This window comes from Emys orbicularis, chromosome 1 (assembly GCF_028017835.1).
Source record: "Emys orbicularis isolate rEmyOrb1 chromosome 1, rEmyOrb1.hap1, whole genome shotgun sequence".
Classification (NCBI taxonomy): domain Eukaryota; kingdom Metazoa; phylum Chordata; order Testudines; family Emydidae; genus Emys; species Emys orbicularis.
The window spans coordinates 47,177,577-47,195,628 of NC_088683.1; the positions used below are offsets into that span (position 1 = coordinate 47,177,577).

General features: G+C 45.0%; 1 protein-coding gene across 1 annotated transcript in view; it reads right to left on the reverse strand.

Annotated features, from left to right (window-relative positions):
* The window catches only part of CPED1 (cadherin like and PC-esterase domain containing 1), a 199,648-nt gene that overhangs the window by 144,892 nt on the left and 36,704 nt on the right, over positions 1-18,052 (reverse strand). Inside the window, exon 4 of the mRNA XM_065423264.1 lies at positions 15,975-16,050. Coding sequence (XP_065279336.1) covers positions 15,975-16,050 — 76 coding nt within the window. The remainder of the gene's footprint in view (positions 1-15,974; positions 16,051-18,052) is intronic.

Below are 18,052 nucleotides of genomic sequence, written 5' to 3' on the forward strand. Positions count from 1 at the left end.
GCCTGAGGGGCCAGAAAAAGCAGCCCGGGGGGCTGGAAGCAGAACAGCATCAGTGCTGAGGCAGAGTGGAGCTGGAGGAGTCCGGAGCCAGGTGTGATGAGCAGCTGGGAAGAGCCAGGGGAGACCCTGGGCAGCAGGCCCAGCGCAGGGAGATGCCCCCAGCCAAGAAGCCTTGCAGGCCAGACTTGGAGGGGGATCATAATCCCGATGGGCGGGCTGATGCTGGGAAGAAGGGCCCTGCTACCTAGAGCCTGAAGGCGTTTGGCCACCACCAGAGCAAGTGGCCGATCCGCGGTATCCCTACAGCATAGCCAGGGCCTGAGAAGGAGGCCTGGGACGTGTGAGGAACAAACTGTGAATTGCCCTTATATTCCAGAGATGCTGGTTGTGGTGTCCCCTTGACAGAGAACGGGGTTATGTGTTTTCCTTTAACCTTTCCCATTTTTTCCTTATTTTTTTAAAATTGATTGCTGTTTAATAAATTGTATTTGCTTTGAACTGTATGTAACGATCAGTGGGTCATGGAAGTGTCCAGTGCAGAGAGAGCACCCTGGAGTGGGGACACCCTAGCCCCTGCCCTAATTGACCATGATAAGGTTGGGGTTTGAGCCCCCCAGGAATCCTGGGCCCAGCCTTGTTGGGGTTATGAGGACTCTGCCACACAGGAGAGTGGAAGGGGAGCCCTCAAAGTCAGGCAGGCCTCTGGGTAAAGGAAGTGGGAGCGAGGACTCAGGCTTATACACAGTAGTGTATAACCCAGGAAGATCCCCACAATAGCGGGACCATTCCCTCACTTACATAATTGGCGTCATGAACAGGATTCTATCCACAGGGTCCACCCCATTGGTTTACTGGTTGAGTTCTGGTAGCATTGTCCGGGCCTGGTCGAGAACCCTACCATGGAATTGAAGAACTACAGGCCCAGTTTGCTGAACTTCAGCGCAGATTATCAGACCAAGCTGAGGCATTACAAGAAGCTAGAACCGAACAGAGAGAAGCCTTATCGTTGGCTAAGGCAGTAATAGACCAACAGGCAGCAGAAGCTAAGAAACCCCCTACTATTTATGTTCCATGGGAGCAGAAGGTCGCAGAGTTTAGCAGCTTCCTGACTAGACCAGAAGACATTACGGTAGAGGAGTGGGTCAAGTCTGTGAAGGCGGCTATGCATGTGCTAACTGTACCTGAAGAAGATCATGTGGACTTCATAGAGGAACACCTCAAGGGCTAGGTCAAGGCCACAGTAAAGTTCATGGCAATGGCAGACAAGAAAGATATGGAAAAGGTATTTGAACTCATCCTAGAAGTGTATGGAGAGAAGGTACCTATTGGAACCCGACTAAAGGAGTTCTTTGAGAGAAAGCAGGAGCGCAGTGAAATTGTCCAGGCATATGCCTATGACCTCCAGGAGAGAATGAGCAAAGTGGAGCGGCGAGACCCTTGATGAGTTCCAGACCCAGATATGGTTCTGAAAGAGCAGTTGGTGCTGGGGCTCCTGGATGATTCGCTCTGCCATGAAATGAAAAGGAGGTTTAAGGAAGAGCCCAGTAAGAAGTTCCATGGCAGGCTGCCATTATGTGGTCAGAAGAAGAGGAAGTTCCTGTGGCAGAGACAGCCAAGCCTAACTCCCGTACATGAAGTGGGGGCCTAGTGAATGCAACTGCTGGGGAAAAGACCCTGCCCCAAACACAGTTAGCACTGGAAAGTTTAAGTGAGGCTGTCCAAAAGCTGGCAATCCAACAGGGGGAGATGCTGAAAGTGATGACCGAGTTGATGAAAGAAAAAAATCCCCAATAATATGCCAAAGTATCCAAGGGCACCAGGATCCTGAAGATCCCCACTGAAGGATGAGCTGGGAAGGTACATTTGTTACACTTGTGAAAGGCCAGGGCATACTAGCCGAGAATGTCCACTGAGAAGGAGAGCAGAGTCCCAGGCACTCAAAACCAATGTGGCACCAGGAGTGAGTGGTCCATCTACAGCAGAAGGCCAAGCAGTGGCAGAAGAATTCCTAGGCCTGTCCTTGGTGGAAAATTGCTCTGCATACAGTGTTAATAGGAATGCGGTCAGTGTCAGCATATCTAGTGACTTCTGCAAACAAGTATTTGGAGACTGTCTAACTGCTGAAGTATGTACAGCAGGGGCGAAGACCAGATGTTTGTTAGATACTGGCTCAGAAGTCATCACCATTACTGAGTCGCATTTTCAAAAATATTTGAAGGACAAGGAGCTGACCATGCACAGCACATGCTTTTACATCTAACAGCAGTTCATGGACTGGCAATCCCAGTGGTGGGCCAGACACTGCCAGGAAAATGCATCTTCATCCTGAAAGACAAAGCCTCTGAAGGGAGCCATATGGGAGAAGGAGTCCCAGGGATTCTAGGAATGAACATCATTAGTGAGCTGAAGGAGCTACTGCTGCCAGAAGAAGGAACCAGGAAGATGAACCGTCATGGGCACTCTAAGAAGAATGCTCTGCTGAGTAGAGTACTGGCTCGAGTGGAGAGGCAGAGTCGTTCCCTGGGTCCCGTGGGGCAGATTGGAAATATTAAAGTGGGCAGAAAACAGAAGACTGTTATTCCTCCTTGAAGAGGAAAGATCCTTGATGAACGCTGCTGGGTACCAGGAAATACCAATGGATATCAAGTGCTTGCAGAGCCTATATCTGGGATAAGCCTACCTAATGGGCTCCAGCCAGCCAATGTACTGATAATGCCACCAAAGGAAGAGTACCAGTGAGTCTTCTAAATTCAAGTGCAAAGGCTGTGTAGTTGCATCCTCGAAACAGAACTGGAGCGGTATACTGGCCTGAGGAGGTGGTTCCTCAGGTGAAGATAACATTTGAAGAGAATGGAAATGAGCTGCAGGTGACAAGGAGGAAGACGGGAGGACGAGTTACAACTTAAAGCTAGATCCTGTTTCCACAAAGTCAATGGCAAAATTCCAATTGACTTCTATGGGCCTAAGTCTGCAGATCTGGAAAATATTATTTTCATGTCAAAGGTCTATTTTAAATAAACCATTAAAAGCATTAACTATTTCTAATGCAATTATTCAGTAACATGCAATGACTGTTGGAGTGTTAAGTTGGGTTCGCAACAGATATATTCAGTACTCACACTGAAGAGGGGAACTTGAAAAACATTATAATAATAATAAAGTCAACATTTCAATGGGAACAAGGAAAGGACCAGAGGGAAGGGATGTTCCCCTTATTAATGTTCCCCAAGTGAAACCATGTAATGCTTTTTCTCTTCTAAAATGTGGTTTTAATTGTGTTGCTAGGGCAACACCTAATCTAACCGAGGCACAGTATTATCTCACAGTGCTGAGTTTTAAAAGAACAAGATGATGGTGTTTGTGCCTAAATTTCTCCCCTTAAATATCAGGTGGTTAGTTGTTTTGAGATGAAAGTCAATGTAACCTCTTATATTTTATTATTACTACCTTATGAATCATTTATTGGAGCAGCCTCATCTAACAAAAATATGTCAGGACTGTTTGAAAATCAGAACTGCCCTGAAATCCTTAGGACTGCTGGGCATATACATTCACTATAAGGCCTCTTTACACTGCCAAAGTGGCGTAAAGTGATCCTAGTGTAAATGAGAATCAGGACTTTGGTGTCCCTCAGAGCAGAGGAAATTTAATAAACACAGTGCCCTCATTTATCAGTCCCTGAGTGCAAAAACAAACAAATAAAAACCAACTTGGCATCGTTTATAGATTAAGTTATTCAAGGCAGGGACTGTCTCATTAATTTTTTACAATGCCTAGCACAACTCAGTCTCTAGATGTTACCATAATACAATGAATAATAACTAATAGTTAATAGTAGGAAGCAGTCTCAATTAGCGGATTCCAGAAGCACCTTTGACATAATCAGTTCTAATGGTAACTGTCCACCTATTCTTCCACTGGAAGACAAAAATCATGTTTGTTAGAGCTGTATATTTGTTAATCAACATTGTTATCAATTAAAATTAGCGAAGTGAGTCAGTGTCAGAGCTATGGTAGGAACCCAGGAGTTCCTGGCTCCCAGTCTCATGTTTAGATCATTAGATCATTTTTCTTTCTCTAGTAGGGCCAGATCTTGGTATCAGTCATTTGTGGCATAGAACTCTCAGGAGTCTGAACCCTGCAGACATAGACACAAGTGCATAAATGAAAATAATGCAAGTTCCTCTGTACAATGGCTGTATAGTGCTTCTGTGGCTGATCAATCTCTTCCCCCATCCTAAGGGAGAAGTCATAGACCAACGTGACCATGCTGGGAAATGACATAAAGGTAGACAGTGAATGTGTGCAATCCCTCTCTGAACTCCCAACAGGGGGCAGGTTTCTCTGGCTGACAGCTCTGCAACTGTGTGGTTGAAGATCCAATACATGGGCAAAGGGGAGGAGCAGACAGCTCTTCACTGCCACTTCCCCTCAAAAAACTGCACATCCCCTGCATAGTAAATATTTCGGGAGGTATTATATTGGGTAAGGGACACGTTCCCAGTCTTCCTCTCTCTCTGTTGAAGTCACACAATTGCCCTATACTCACAGCAGAGACAGACCTAGGACACACACAGAACTGCTTGAGGAGATAGGACTTACGATGGCTCTAAGAGCCTCTCAGTGCCAACTGGCAAAGGATTCACTGTCATGTAACAGCAATTCCTATCAGGCCTGACAAACTCACTACCTAGAACATTGCTGTCATAGTGTTTATTAAGAATGTCGTGTGAGGTATCCAATGAAAGCTTATACCATACTGGTCACCACAAGCACTGTGAGATGGACATACAGGTATCATGCCAGATGTTGCAGGTCGATACTAAAAATACATTTCAACTATGTAACCAGGCAGAATCAATAAAAAAAAAGTTTTTCCCAAAGGAATGTTTATTTACCTGTCTGCTTATATCTCTGATGTAAATTAAGCAGGACAAGCCAAATAAATAGGAGTTCATTTGCACCTGAGGTAAACAGGAAGAACAAGATAACGGGAGGATGAGAAAGCAGTAAGCACACCTGAGCACAAAGCAGCGGGGAAGAAGGATCTTATCTGGAGATAGACTTCAAAAGGATACATTTCAAAGGTTTGCTGGACTGTCAGAAGAAGGGAAAGATCCCCTTTGTTATCCATCTCTCAGGGAGCAAAAAGGACAACACTCTGAATACATGAAAGTTGGATTGTGGTCCTGGTGATGCTGAGTGATTGCTTTACGTGAGAAACTTATCTTAGACAAATGTTTTAGCCTGTTAAAAGTTATGATTAGTCGCTTAGAAGTGTGCTATGCATTTGTTTTACTGGTAACTCTCACTGTTTCCATTATTCTTACTCAGTACTCCCTTGAATCTGTGAATCTCTGTTCTTTGTTAATAAACTTATTCTCCTTTTATTATGAAGTCACCTCAGTGCTGTGATCTAAAGTAGAGGGTGCCCTCTCAGCTGAATCAAGTAAGCTGGTGAGTACATTGTCTCTTTGGAGGCAGAGGACTTGGTAATTACTGTGAGTGTTCAGTGACAGGGGCTGGACACAGCAAGGGGAAGCTTCTGGGAAGTCTGGGAACTGGGGTACACCAAATGTTAACCTGCAAAGCAAAATTAGGGCTGGCAGAGTTCTTTCTTTCCTCTGCAGCATTGGGCACAGGTCACTTGCAGCTTTAAACTAGTGTAAATGGTGAAGTCTCTGTAACTTGAAGTCTTTAAACCATAATTTGAGGACTTCAGTAACTCAGCCTGAGGTTAGGGGTTTATTTCAGGAGTGGGTGAGGTTCTGTGATCTGCAATGTGCAGGAGGTCAGACTAGATGATAACTATGGTCCCTTCTGACCCTAAACTCTATGAATCTAGGAGACTTCCTGATGGTGATCTTTCAAATATATTTACCTGACTATGCTTTTTCCCCATCTTTTGCTTGTCCTAATAGTTCATAGTTCATAGGTCCAAGGGGAGACTCAATCATAAACAATTTAAAGAACTGATGAGTTAACAAGTATGAACAACAGCAGAGCTGATAACAATCTGCTCCAATAAGTAACATTGCTTTTAGATTCATTAAGACTCCCCAAGCACACCTGGGGCACTGTTTACATGGCTCCTGGCATGGCCAGTACGTGGTGTGATAAGTGGATCACAGAGCTGCAGATGCATGTGTAGTAATTCTGCTTATTATAGGTAACAGCGAATTAAGTTTGCAATGATTGCCCTCAGGTAATATGTAAGTGTAATTAACTGGCTGTGAGAGACCAACATATTGAACTGATAACTGGCAAGACAACAAATTAAAAAATACAAACTGCAGGAGATACATGGGGCACTGTACAGACTACATAACTCAGTTCTTTCCTTTAGCCTTCTCTTTTTATCCTCAGTTTTTGGGACAAAGCTTTTGTTTTGTTTTTTATTTGTTTTTACTGTGTTCAAGGCATAATAACCTACAACTGACAGATTTGAAACACAGGGCAAAGAATGATTAAAGCTTCTATTACTGCAGGATAAAGTCTGTCTTGTTTCTAAGCTGTCCATCAACTGTCAGGTTTGCTAGAAACATTTCAAGACCCATTGAGTCACCTCAAGAGCTCATGGTTGTTTAATGAAACACAAAGCAGGGGGAGGGAGCATGAAACTGAACTGAAAATGCCGCACTTTCTTCTGGCCACAACGTCTTGTAAATTGTTTTTTTCCACACAGGAGACTGTAAACTCAGCACATCGAACCTGGCACAGTTTCTGTCTGATTGTTGTCTTGGGGCAGGAGGGAGGCCCCTATAGAACAAGAAGGGGCTTCAGCCCCAGAAGCTTCTGGTTGTTGGGAGACTCATTGGAGACCAAGGCCATCTGCATAGAGACCTTGTGCATTGCTTCCTCGCCTCTCTTCACCAGCCTTCATGGCAGCCTGAGTCTAGCAGGATCTATATGCAGAGCACAGAGAGGGAGAACAAGCTAATAATCCTGAATGAGCTGTCTGCATCTATACAGTGATACCTGGAGGGGACTAATGATAGATCTTCTCTGCCTGACTTTCAGCCAGTTTCTCTCTCAGTGGTTCTGGATGTATTGGAAGAACTTCATGCCATAACTTGTGCTTTGGATCCCTTGATTGGTGAGGTCCAGTTCTTTGCTGTTGGAGACTGCCAGTGCCTCCTTTAAGGAGGGCAGGGAGCCAACAGCTTTAAAGGAAGCACGTTTGGCCTTTATTCAAACAGCCATCTCTTGACACTACCAAGCAGTACCTAAGCTTCTAGTTCTGGTTAAGCCTATGGAAAAGGTTGTGTGAGACAACTCTCAGAGTATTTTTATGCCACCAACTTCCCTGACCCTGTCAATCCAGGTTCCAACCATAAGTAGCACTGGCTGATGATCTCCTGCTGATGGATAAAGATCAGGCGCCCATAATGATTAGATCCTTCAGCTATCTCTGATACCATGGATTATGAGGTGTTGATGCAACTACAATGACCATCAGAAGTGGATGTGACTCCTCTTCCATGGTTTCATTCCTGTCACGCAGAGTTCCCAGAGGTTAGTGTCAGACAATTGCTTTCCTGTCTGAAGGAAATGTGGGATATTACAAGATTCTCTGCTGTCATCCCTCTTATTCTGGGAGTATGTGAGGTTGTTAGGACAGCAGGTGAGGATACATGGACTGGAATGCTTTCAGTTTGAGGATACTCAGCTTTATACCTGTATTCCATTCAGCCTGTAGAGTAGGGTTGCCAACTTTCTAATTCCAGAAAACTGAACACCCTTGCCCTGCCCGCTGCCCCGCCCCTTCCCCAAGGCCCTGTCCCTGCCTGAGGCCCTGCCCCGGCTCACTCCATCCCCCCTCCCTCCGTCACTTGCTCACCTCCACCCAAGGCCCAAACAGGCATATTTATTGTTTTGATGGATGTATTATGCTAAGTTAAGGTTTTATTTGTTACAGGACGCTAGAGCTGGCAGCAAAATAGTCAAAATAGTCAATTTTTAAAAAAATGAAATTTCACAAAAGTCTTCATGATTCTTTCCCTCCCCTTTTCCCATTTTTCGTAACCAGCTCCATGTTTTTTGTTCATTAAAGTTATTGTAATTTTATGTGTGAAATTAGGACCACACATTATCACAGCTGCAATGGGTCCATTAAAGGCCCACTCCCAAAGCCCAAATACGAATCCATAGAGCACAACCACAGAAATGCACACCTGTCCAGATAACTATACAAATAAATCTGTAGAAACTGACTCCCACACCTACCTGCAGATACACACGTGTATTCATGTGTACACAATTAACATGCACTAACACATATACTTCCACATTATTTAATATTACAATTGTTGTTTAGTGCATAGAGACCCCAACTAAGATCAGGGCTCCAGGGTGGTAGGTGCTGGACACACACATAAAAAGAGAGAGTCTGCAACAATGAGTTTATAATGTAGCTAGACAAAGGTAGGGAGACATGTATGATCCATTGGCTCTTCTGCAATTACTAGTCAACAACCTTCACTTTAAGAAATAATACATTTCTTTTAGAGTTCCTTTCTCTTTCAAAGACTTGTTATGAAATGAATACACACACATTTTATGTCATCAATTCTTTTGTGCGCAAGCCAGCAAAAGGAATAAAAGTCAGAGTTAGGCTGCAAATTTTATTCACACAGGTATACACACAAGCAGCAATACACGCACCTTCCTACACAAAGACACAGAGTCTCTTACACACATACATGCATGCATGCACACACTTGCCTACACAGAGACACTTTTTCATACACTTTTCCAGGGGTTGCCTAAATCACCCAGCCAGGAAAGGAGGAGGGTGAGCTGGAGGGGAAAAGATGGAGATGTGGGGGTGGAGGAGAGAGGGTGGGGAGGGAAAGAGGCCAAGGACGAGAGCAGGGTGGGTGTGAGAGGGGCTGTGGGGGGGTATGTGGGGTGGATGGGGATGCAGGGGGAGGCAGAAGGCTACAGGTGCATGAGGATGTGGGATGCACAGGGGTGTATAGGGACATAATGGGAGTGCAGCAGTGTATGAGGTGAATGGGGTGCAGAGGTGTGGGGGGTGAGGGACATGGGGGTGGTGGCTCTGGGAGGTGGAGAAGATGGGTGGGAGAGTGCTGTAAGGGGTACAGGGACGGGATGGGTAGGTGTGGGGGGCAGGATGGGATGGGAGAGGGATGCAATGACGGGGGATGGGAGTGCAGGGGGTGAACAGAGAGGGATGCAGTGAGGAGGGAGGGGTGCAGGAGGGGGGTTGGGACGGGGAGGGATGCAGTGACAAGGGTGGGACTGCGGGGGGTGGGACAGGGAGGGATGCAGTGAGGGGGATGGGGTATGGCTGGGTTGGGACGGGGAGGGATGCACTGAGGGGGGTGGGGGGATGAGGGTGGGACAGGGAGGAGTGCAGTAAGGGGGATAGGGATGTGGGGGGTTGGGACGGGGAGGGATGCAGTGACGAGGGTGGGACTGCGGGGGGTGGGACAGGGAGGGATGCAGTGAGGGGGATAGGGATGTGGGGGGTTGGGACGGGGAGGGATGCAGTGAGGGGGATGGGGTGCAGCCCCATTCCCAGCACTCATAGACGGGGATACACATACCTCCAACTCCTGGGTGCCGGCGATGGGGCGACAGACCACGGTTCATCGCAAGGCACGTGCTGCAGCTCCAGCCCAGCCATACAAGGAGCACAAGGAGAAGAGGGCTGGACAGCAGTGGGAGAAGTGTGCGCCACGCGACCCCTCAACAGCCACCTGCTGAGCGCCCGTGAGTGGTGCTAGTTCCTCCCCTACCCTGACCCAGCCAATGGGAGCTGTGCCTACGGGCAGGAGGCAGGGCACCAAGCGGAACCTGCTGGCAGCCCCTAAGGCCAGGAGCTGGACATGCTGGCTGCTTCCGGACCCAGGAGCTGTGTGGGCCACGGTGCAGTTCTAGCAGGGAGCCTGCCAGCCCGGTCATCAATGCTGACTGGAGCCATCAGGATTCCTTTTCGAGCAGATGTTCCGGTACAAAACCGGACACCTGCTTACCCTACTAGAGAGTGCAGTCAACTGCTTTAGCCAGCATTTTAGTGAGATTAGGGCATGGATGAGTGCAAATTATCTGAAATTTAATCTGGGGAATACTAAAATGATGATGTGGTGGGTGCGGGAAAGCAACCTAGATTAGCAGTTTATTCCCTGGTTTGCTACTAGGGCAGCACAGCTATATTCAGGTGCAAAAAATTAAAAAGTAGTGGTGATTACAGAGACCAGGAGGCACTGAATTACTAGGAATAAAAATGGATTGAGGGTAGGTTGTGCTCATCAAGCAAAAAAGGCCCATTCCACTCAAATGGCTTCTGCAATGCAGTTCAATGAAGAGGTTAACTGTTCTGAAACAAAGATCCATGATTTTATATGATCCAACAGTGCACCCTAAGGTGGTGAAAGAAAATCTACCATTAAGGATGAAATATATCATATGTCTTGAAACATCCGACGAGAATGGGTGCCTCTGAAAACTAAGGAGACACTGAGTATGCAAAACAATGTAAAAAATCATGTGGTAAATCTTGGCCCCAATGAAGTCAATGGAAAAACTCCAGTTGACTTCAGTGGGGTCAGTATTTAACCCCTGATTTTTACCATTTTAGTCACTACTTTAACATGCTTTTAGCTTTTTTGTGCTGTGCACATTTCTGTGGCTTAGGCCAAGAGAAAAAAGATGCTTATTTTAAATACTTCAGCCTAAATTTTCAAAACTGACTAGTGATTTGGACTCCAATGTGATCTTCAAAAAGTGCAGAGCTCCCGCCCTCTGAAAATCTGCCCCCCTTAAGGTATCTCAAGTCGAGCTCCCAAAAACTGAGCCACTTCAAATGACTTTTGTAGGTAATCATTATCTAAAATGTGACTGAAGAAAAACCCAGTTTGCAGCCAATTAGATCTAGACAGAAAAGAATTTAACTCATGGGCTAAAACCTACTGAACCCCATTCTAAATAATATTTGTGAACTTTCAGAGTGAGAAAGACAGCCATGACTATCTACTACCTCATTATTTCAAAACTACTACTAAAAATCATCAGCAAATTATTTCACCTTAGGGACTAATAACCTGCCACATTTGTTGTTTTTAAATTCTGTTTTGAGTGACACATGCAGAAAAATGAGTCTTTACATTCAAACTTCTCCTTTTTCCTGTAACACACTTATAATTACAATGAAAAAGAGAGATTGACTAGCTTGATATTTTCCAAAACAACTTCCTCTTAGGTTAGGATTATGTGAGCCATGCTGCATACCAAAACCAATGTTTACAGACCAGTTATTAAACTCTGGAAAAAATGACCTATAATGAAAAAGTTGGCACAACGTTAAAAGCCACATGCATAATGATATCCTAATAACCCAGTAGATGACTGTATGGTACATGAGCAAAGACTAAGTAGTTAAACTCATTTCTCTTTTAAACTTTTTTTTCTTTCAAAACACATCACATTTATTTATTATTACTACAGATTTGCCTCAATGCCCCAACTGAGATCAGTGCTAGGCACTGTACAGATACACAGATACACAGTAAGAGATAATTCCCTCCCCAGAGAGTTTATAATCTAAATAAGATAAAAATAGATACATAAATAGATCAGGTTTAGCATTCCTGAGTTTCAAAAGAGCATCATAGCACACAGCCCACAGCCACAACATTGTGATGCCTACTTGTATGGAGACATTTTTAAAGGCACATTGGCAAACAAAAGCAAATCTATTTTTGAAAATGTACACTCCCGTCACTAACATTTTAGATTATTAAAATGGAAAGAATGTTTAATCTATAATTTAAAGCTCCCAAGGGTGGATTTGTGGCAGAACTTTGGATCCAAGCCCAGTAATTAGAGGGGACCTAACACACATACAGTCAGAGCAGCTGGTAGTGAGTCAGAGCAGAACAGCAATAAGCAGCATGCCTCTCAGACAATTGCTGCTAGCCAACCACCTGCTGCTACAAAACCACAACTGTGGCCCAAGGGATAACAGGAGAAGGTGAGGAATGCCACCTTGCCCCCCAACCTCAGCCACTCACGTCAGGTGGCAACATGCCTCAAGTCAAAGGGAAAGGAGGGAAAAGCAACAACTAGCACTCCACAATTAATTTTTGCTAGCCACCTGCCTGCTACAGCAATGGGATTGGAGGAGAAGCTAGCATTAGAGGATAGTGGAGGGCTTCATGATTTCAGTGTGCCCCACTCCACCCCTTGGTCATGTCACTATGTAACATTTTGGCCACTGAGTCACTAAAGGGCCTGGGGAAGGCCAACAGGCTGTGGCAGCTAGCTGGTGTTTAGAGAACATGCCACATGAGTGAATGAGTACCCTGAGCATGCTGCCAGCTGTCCCGAGGGAGGGGAAGCAAGTGTACAGTATCTTGCAGCCACTCCAACAGGGGCCCAGCACACAGCACCATAATCAGGGAGGTAAGCAAGCCTGCATGCGGCAAAGGTACTGCTTAAACACAACTGCTGGCTTGGCTGAAAAAAGAGATGGGAACAGCACAGGCTGGACCCTGGGGAAAGAATGTAAAGTGTGTTTGCAGAGGGCTGGGCTGGGCTGGACTGCTTAGGCAAGAGGAATGTCAGGGAGTCCATCTCATTGCTGCCAACAATCCCAATATTTTCCCAGGGAAAACTCTCTAAGACAGAAGGTTGTGTGTGCATTATGGGTCTCCCCAGGCCCCACTGTCAGGGTGGGGCATGGGGTTTCTCTCCAGTTCTCTGAGTCTTCTCCTTCTCTATCTGTCTAGCTTTTTGTAGGGAGAGGGAGTTCCATGGCACCCAACCCAGTTCTGACCATACAGCAGCTTCTATGGGGCACTGGGCCCAAGAATCCTAAATACCCTCCCCAGTCATCCTCAAATTTGAAGCCAGAAGCAGCCAGGAATAGCCTCTTAGGTGGCCCTTAAAGGCACCTATCTCAGAGAGCCCTGTGGCTGCCTACCAGATCCAGCAACAGCAGAACCATGGAGCTGAGGGGTGAGTGTTAGGGCCTCCTCCTGAACCTCCACCAGACCATGCAGCAGCTATGTCCGGACAACTGTGTGGCTCCAGCCCATCACATGCACATGGAGCAGGAGGCAGGCAGGAGCAGCAGGTTGAAAAGCTCCCTCCCCAGAGACTCCTACAACCAGCCGCCACCATCTAAAGGAGCAGAAGGATCCAGCCTTCCCAGCCCAAGCCTCCTGATATTAACCAACGTCTTCCACACTGGACTGTAAAATCCACTGCCAATATTATGCATAATCCCCTCCCCCACTGCCCTACCTGTCCAGCATCCAGCAACTCTCCTCCTCTCTCACCTTGCTCCATCCCAACCCTTCCCTCTCATTCTAGCTGTATCCTACCCACTCTCTATGATCACATCCTCCTACACTCCTGTGACCTCCTCCTCATCATCACCCTACCTCTTCCCTGTCACCCCTGCCTCTCCCTCCACAGCCTCCCTTCTCCCACCCCATACAGAACTCTTGTCCTGTTAACAAGACATTTGAACTAACTCACAGAGACTGTGTCCTTGCAGGCACTCTTAAAGCAACAGCAAACAACCCTCCTTTTACATAGCTACACCTCTGGTCTAATAACAGCTATAACTAAAATACATCATTTAAAAAAGGAAATAAGCATTATGAAGTTGGCATAACCTCTCAACGGAAACACAATCTTACAGCTGTGAACCCATCCGCTCAGCCTCATTGACTGTCACCCCTTGCCCTGTCTCATCTTGTCTTTTAGTAGACTGTAAGCTCCTCTGGGTACCAACCATGCATTTTACTTGTTCTCTTACATAGCTAGCACCCTTTAAATGCTGACTACATGAAAAATACAAGCTGACTGGCCATCTCCAACAGGAACGGATGAGTTCCCCCACAAGCAGAGATGACAGGAGCAGCAGGCCAACTCTGATTTTAAAAAAAACAAAGTCCCATGTGCTACTGCATAGGGAGAGCCTGGCTAGTGACCAAAACTGTCCCTCCCTGTGATAATTTCAAAATCCAGGCGCCAACTCAGCCAAATCCAGACTATTGGCAATTCTGCTGTCTGGGCTGGGAGGAAAAGTCTGTCAGGAAATGGTGACAAGGAAAGGAAGGAGGAAAGAGCTAGCTATCTGGGATAGCAGGGAGGGATCTGAAAACTTGGTGGATCAACCCCCTCTCTTTTCACCATTTATGGTGCTGGTTTATTTTGTGCCTGTCGCTCCTCGTGGACAGTGAATCCACACTGGTTGGTCTCACTTTCTGGTTCTCATGCAGCAGGACAATGCTATTCTGTTTGGTTTCTCAATCCTCAGGGGAACATTTAGATTAAAAACAGTCAGACATTTAAAAAAAATCTTAAAGACATGTATTTTTGTATTTGTTTTGATAAAAATCTGTTTACAAAACTGAAATTAGAGGCCTACACTACTTGACCATATCTTTATAAGCTGCCAAAATCATCATCAGACACTGAGACTGTCTATAATGCAACTGCGAGTGTGACTGCAGCTTGGATAAGCATAGCTGCATTAGCTTGAATGTAGCTAGTCTGGTCAAAAATAGCAGGCAAGACATGGGGGCACAAGCTTCAGCACAGGCTGTACAAGCTCTCCTGGGACCCTGGGTATGTACTCACATTGCCAGCCCACGGTGAAGCTCATGCCACCGTGTCTTCACTGCCATTTTAGGTGAGGCTAAAACTAGTGTGGGTATGCCTACCTGAGCTGCAGTCACACCTGCATTGTGGACACAGTCTATGTGAGTAAGGGCCAGAGTCCTGAGAAATGCTGAGCACCCACACCTCCCAGTGTCTTCAGTGGGACTTCAGCATCTCTCCAGACCAGGCCCTTTATCTAGTGAAGTAATGATGATATAAAGATGGAAAGGAATCAATCAGATGTTTAAAAATAGCCCTTACCTACAAGAGAAGCAGAGCACTGGTCAGTCTCATACACCGTGTGTGTGCGATGAGATGACTATTACAACAATTTATGGACACCAATTAAAGAGTATGACTTGGAGGAGAAATCTCTCTGTGTGGTGAGTGCCTCTTATGTTCGTGGTTTTGTGGCAGCAAAATAATAAAACTGTTTTAATTGGCCATTGCCCAAACAGCATAACAGAGCTGACCAAAATGTTTCAAAGCCAGACTGTTACAAAATGAATTCAATTTCTGAAATCCTTGGAACTTTGACAAATCTACTCTGATTTGTCTAAAATCTGTATTACATCAGACTACCCTCTAATGCACAGAGCAAAGGGCTCACACTAGGGACAGTGCGTCACTTAAGACATAGTTATGCACTCAGCATCGGGCCAGTGTGATCTCAGTTATATGGTGTAAATCCAGAATAGTGCCAGAGACTCTAGATATTCACTGGTGTAAACGAGATCAGAATTTGCCTCCATAGGGTTTAACTAGGGATTAACATAGAGCATATGGCTTTGTGCAGGACCCCTGCTCTGGGCTGAATTTCACCCATAGTAAATTAGGATTCTCTGGCAGCTGGCCTGTAACCTTTGAATTTTTCTGGTTGATGAACTTAATGTACAAAGACTTTTTTTTATCAGTAAACTCTGTTGGGCTGGAAACCAAGCTCCAACTCCTACTCCTTCTTCATGCCACAACATTTTTATAAAACTGGATAAACATATCTCATTGAACCAAGAACTGTGAAGGGTAAACACCAATACATGGAATAACACAATATAGCCTGACAACTAGGACATTTGTATTCTAAAAAAACGTGACTTTTCCAGTCTGCTAAATGATACAGTAACTTTATTTAAAAGGATCCTTTATTACTACAATTTACTTTCAAGAGATGTCTGAAATGGATTATCACTCGTATTCTGTCTTGTTTTTAAAAGTTGATGAAAAAAGAATATACAAGTATGAAACCTCCAACACACACACAGTATCAGCCTCACTACTAAGCAGGTCAATGGATCTTCAACATTTATGCAAACTGAAACAAAATAGAGGATTACCTGGGAACGCTCTAATTATCTGGCATAATCCTTCTTTTCTGCAAAGCAAGTGCTGAATCTCTGGGAGTGTATTTACCTGAAAATAATACAGAGATGTTCTAGTGAGTTCACCAGTAGATGTACTGTCTTTCACAAGCCCTGCATGTTTTCTCGTATAATTTATCAGGGACACCTCATGTGTGAAACTCCTATTGATGTCAACATTGATTTATGACTCCCTGTGACCTGGAAAATAGAACTCTGAGGTGGGAGCTCCTCCTCCACAATCACCACAAGGCAGTTTCAGACTCTTTTTCCTCCTCCTGAATGCTGTGATTCTGTCACCCCCGCAGTTTCTGCCTCCAAAGCTTCTTGCTCCTCTACATGTCTATCAATCACCCTCATTCATAGCACAGAAAGAGCACATAGAGAGGAATGATGATCCAATGTTTAGGGTGTTAGCCTGGGATGTGGAAGACCTATGCTAAGTTCCTGCTCTGCCACAGACTTCCCTTGTGACCCAGGGCAATCACTTAGTTTCTCTATGTCTCAGTTTCCCATCTGGGAATTAGGGATGATCGCACCTCCCTAGCTCACAGGCATGTAGTGAGGATGAATACAGTAAAGATATTGAGGTACTCCGATACTAAGGTAATGGGATACTTATAAATACCTACAATGGTTAGATGGATTCATAGGCTGTGTCAGCAGTCATGTATTTACTAAGGCACCTAATGGAGAAATAAGACTGGAAATTAGAAGAAAGTTTCTAACCATCCAGAGGAGTGAGATTCTTCCAACAGGAGTAGTGGGAGCAAGCAACCTAGCTAGTTTTAAGATGGAGCTTGGTAAATTTATGAACAGGATTATACAATGTCCCTAAATATCTTTGAAAGCAAATGTATCACAATTTCAAAGGCATTAGGTTGGTTTGTCTTCAGTGACCTGAAACCCAAGAGATATTTCCAATGCTCTGATTGCTAATTGTTCTGTTATGTAGGCTTATGGCCCTACGAATTAGTAGTAAAATATCATACAAAAGCATACTCCGTGGGGTAATCATTCCATCTCTAAACAACAGATGGCATCCTTCCGCTAAGCCCGGCTCGCAGAGGAACATAACCATATTCATGGTACTGGATTCCAGTGTGATTTTATATGGATAATGATTTATCAGTAACACTGCTCATTTTTTTCCCCATCCTACATTACCTTGTTGCAGGATGGCCCATAATGTGCCGTGACATATCTAATATTCAGTATTGCTACTACTAGCAAGATATTGGCTTTCAATAAAGCCAATTATAGCTCAAATGAATGATAGTGGGTGCCACTCCAGTTCAATTAAGTGTCAATACAATTTTGATAGAGAAATGCTGCCCTGGGCTAAAGGCAGCTGACTGTTGCTGGCACTTGGCTTCTTCTCTAGGTGTGCTGGAAATCACTATACTCCAAGAGCATGTGCTAGCAGCAGAATAGAAGCTCAGTGCTTTTGAAAACCAGGCCAGTAAATTAATTCCCTAAATATCAATTTAGCAACCTAACTCTGGCACTCAGTTTTGAAAATCTTGGCCAAACTGTTTATATAACCATGTGCATAATTCCCATTAATAGGAATATATGTATACAAGCCACTTCTGAGTTAGCTCTGTTGTCCTGGGCCATGGGAGGAGGCTCTTTTCCCACAAGATCTTCAGAATAAATCAGGTGGCTGTTTCCCTCATCTTCAACTGCCAGGGAGTCGCCTGGTAGACTTGCTGAAACCCCATCAGGCAAGAGCAGGCAAAACCTACTATGCAGAGGTGGCTGGTACATCTCTCAACCCCCACATGAGGTTCACTCTGAGCACCTTTTCCTGCCCCACTGTTGTAGGATGGGGTGGCGCGAGCAATAGGCCTCCCACTGTCATTATTTTTTCCCCTTTACTTTTGATTTGATCATATTTTTAATATTTGGCAAATTTAGGTGCTTTCTGTACATATTTATTGTAAATCTAAATAAACAAACATTGAGTGCCAAACTGGTTCTCTGTGCTGCATAGATGTACAGGAAGATACTGTCCCCACTTAAAGGAATTTGCAATCAAAGGGCTTCAGCCC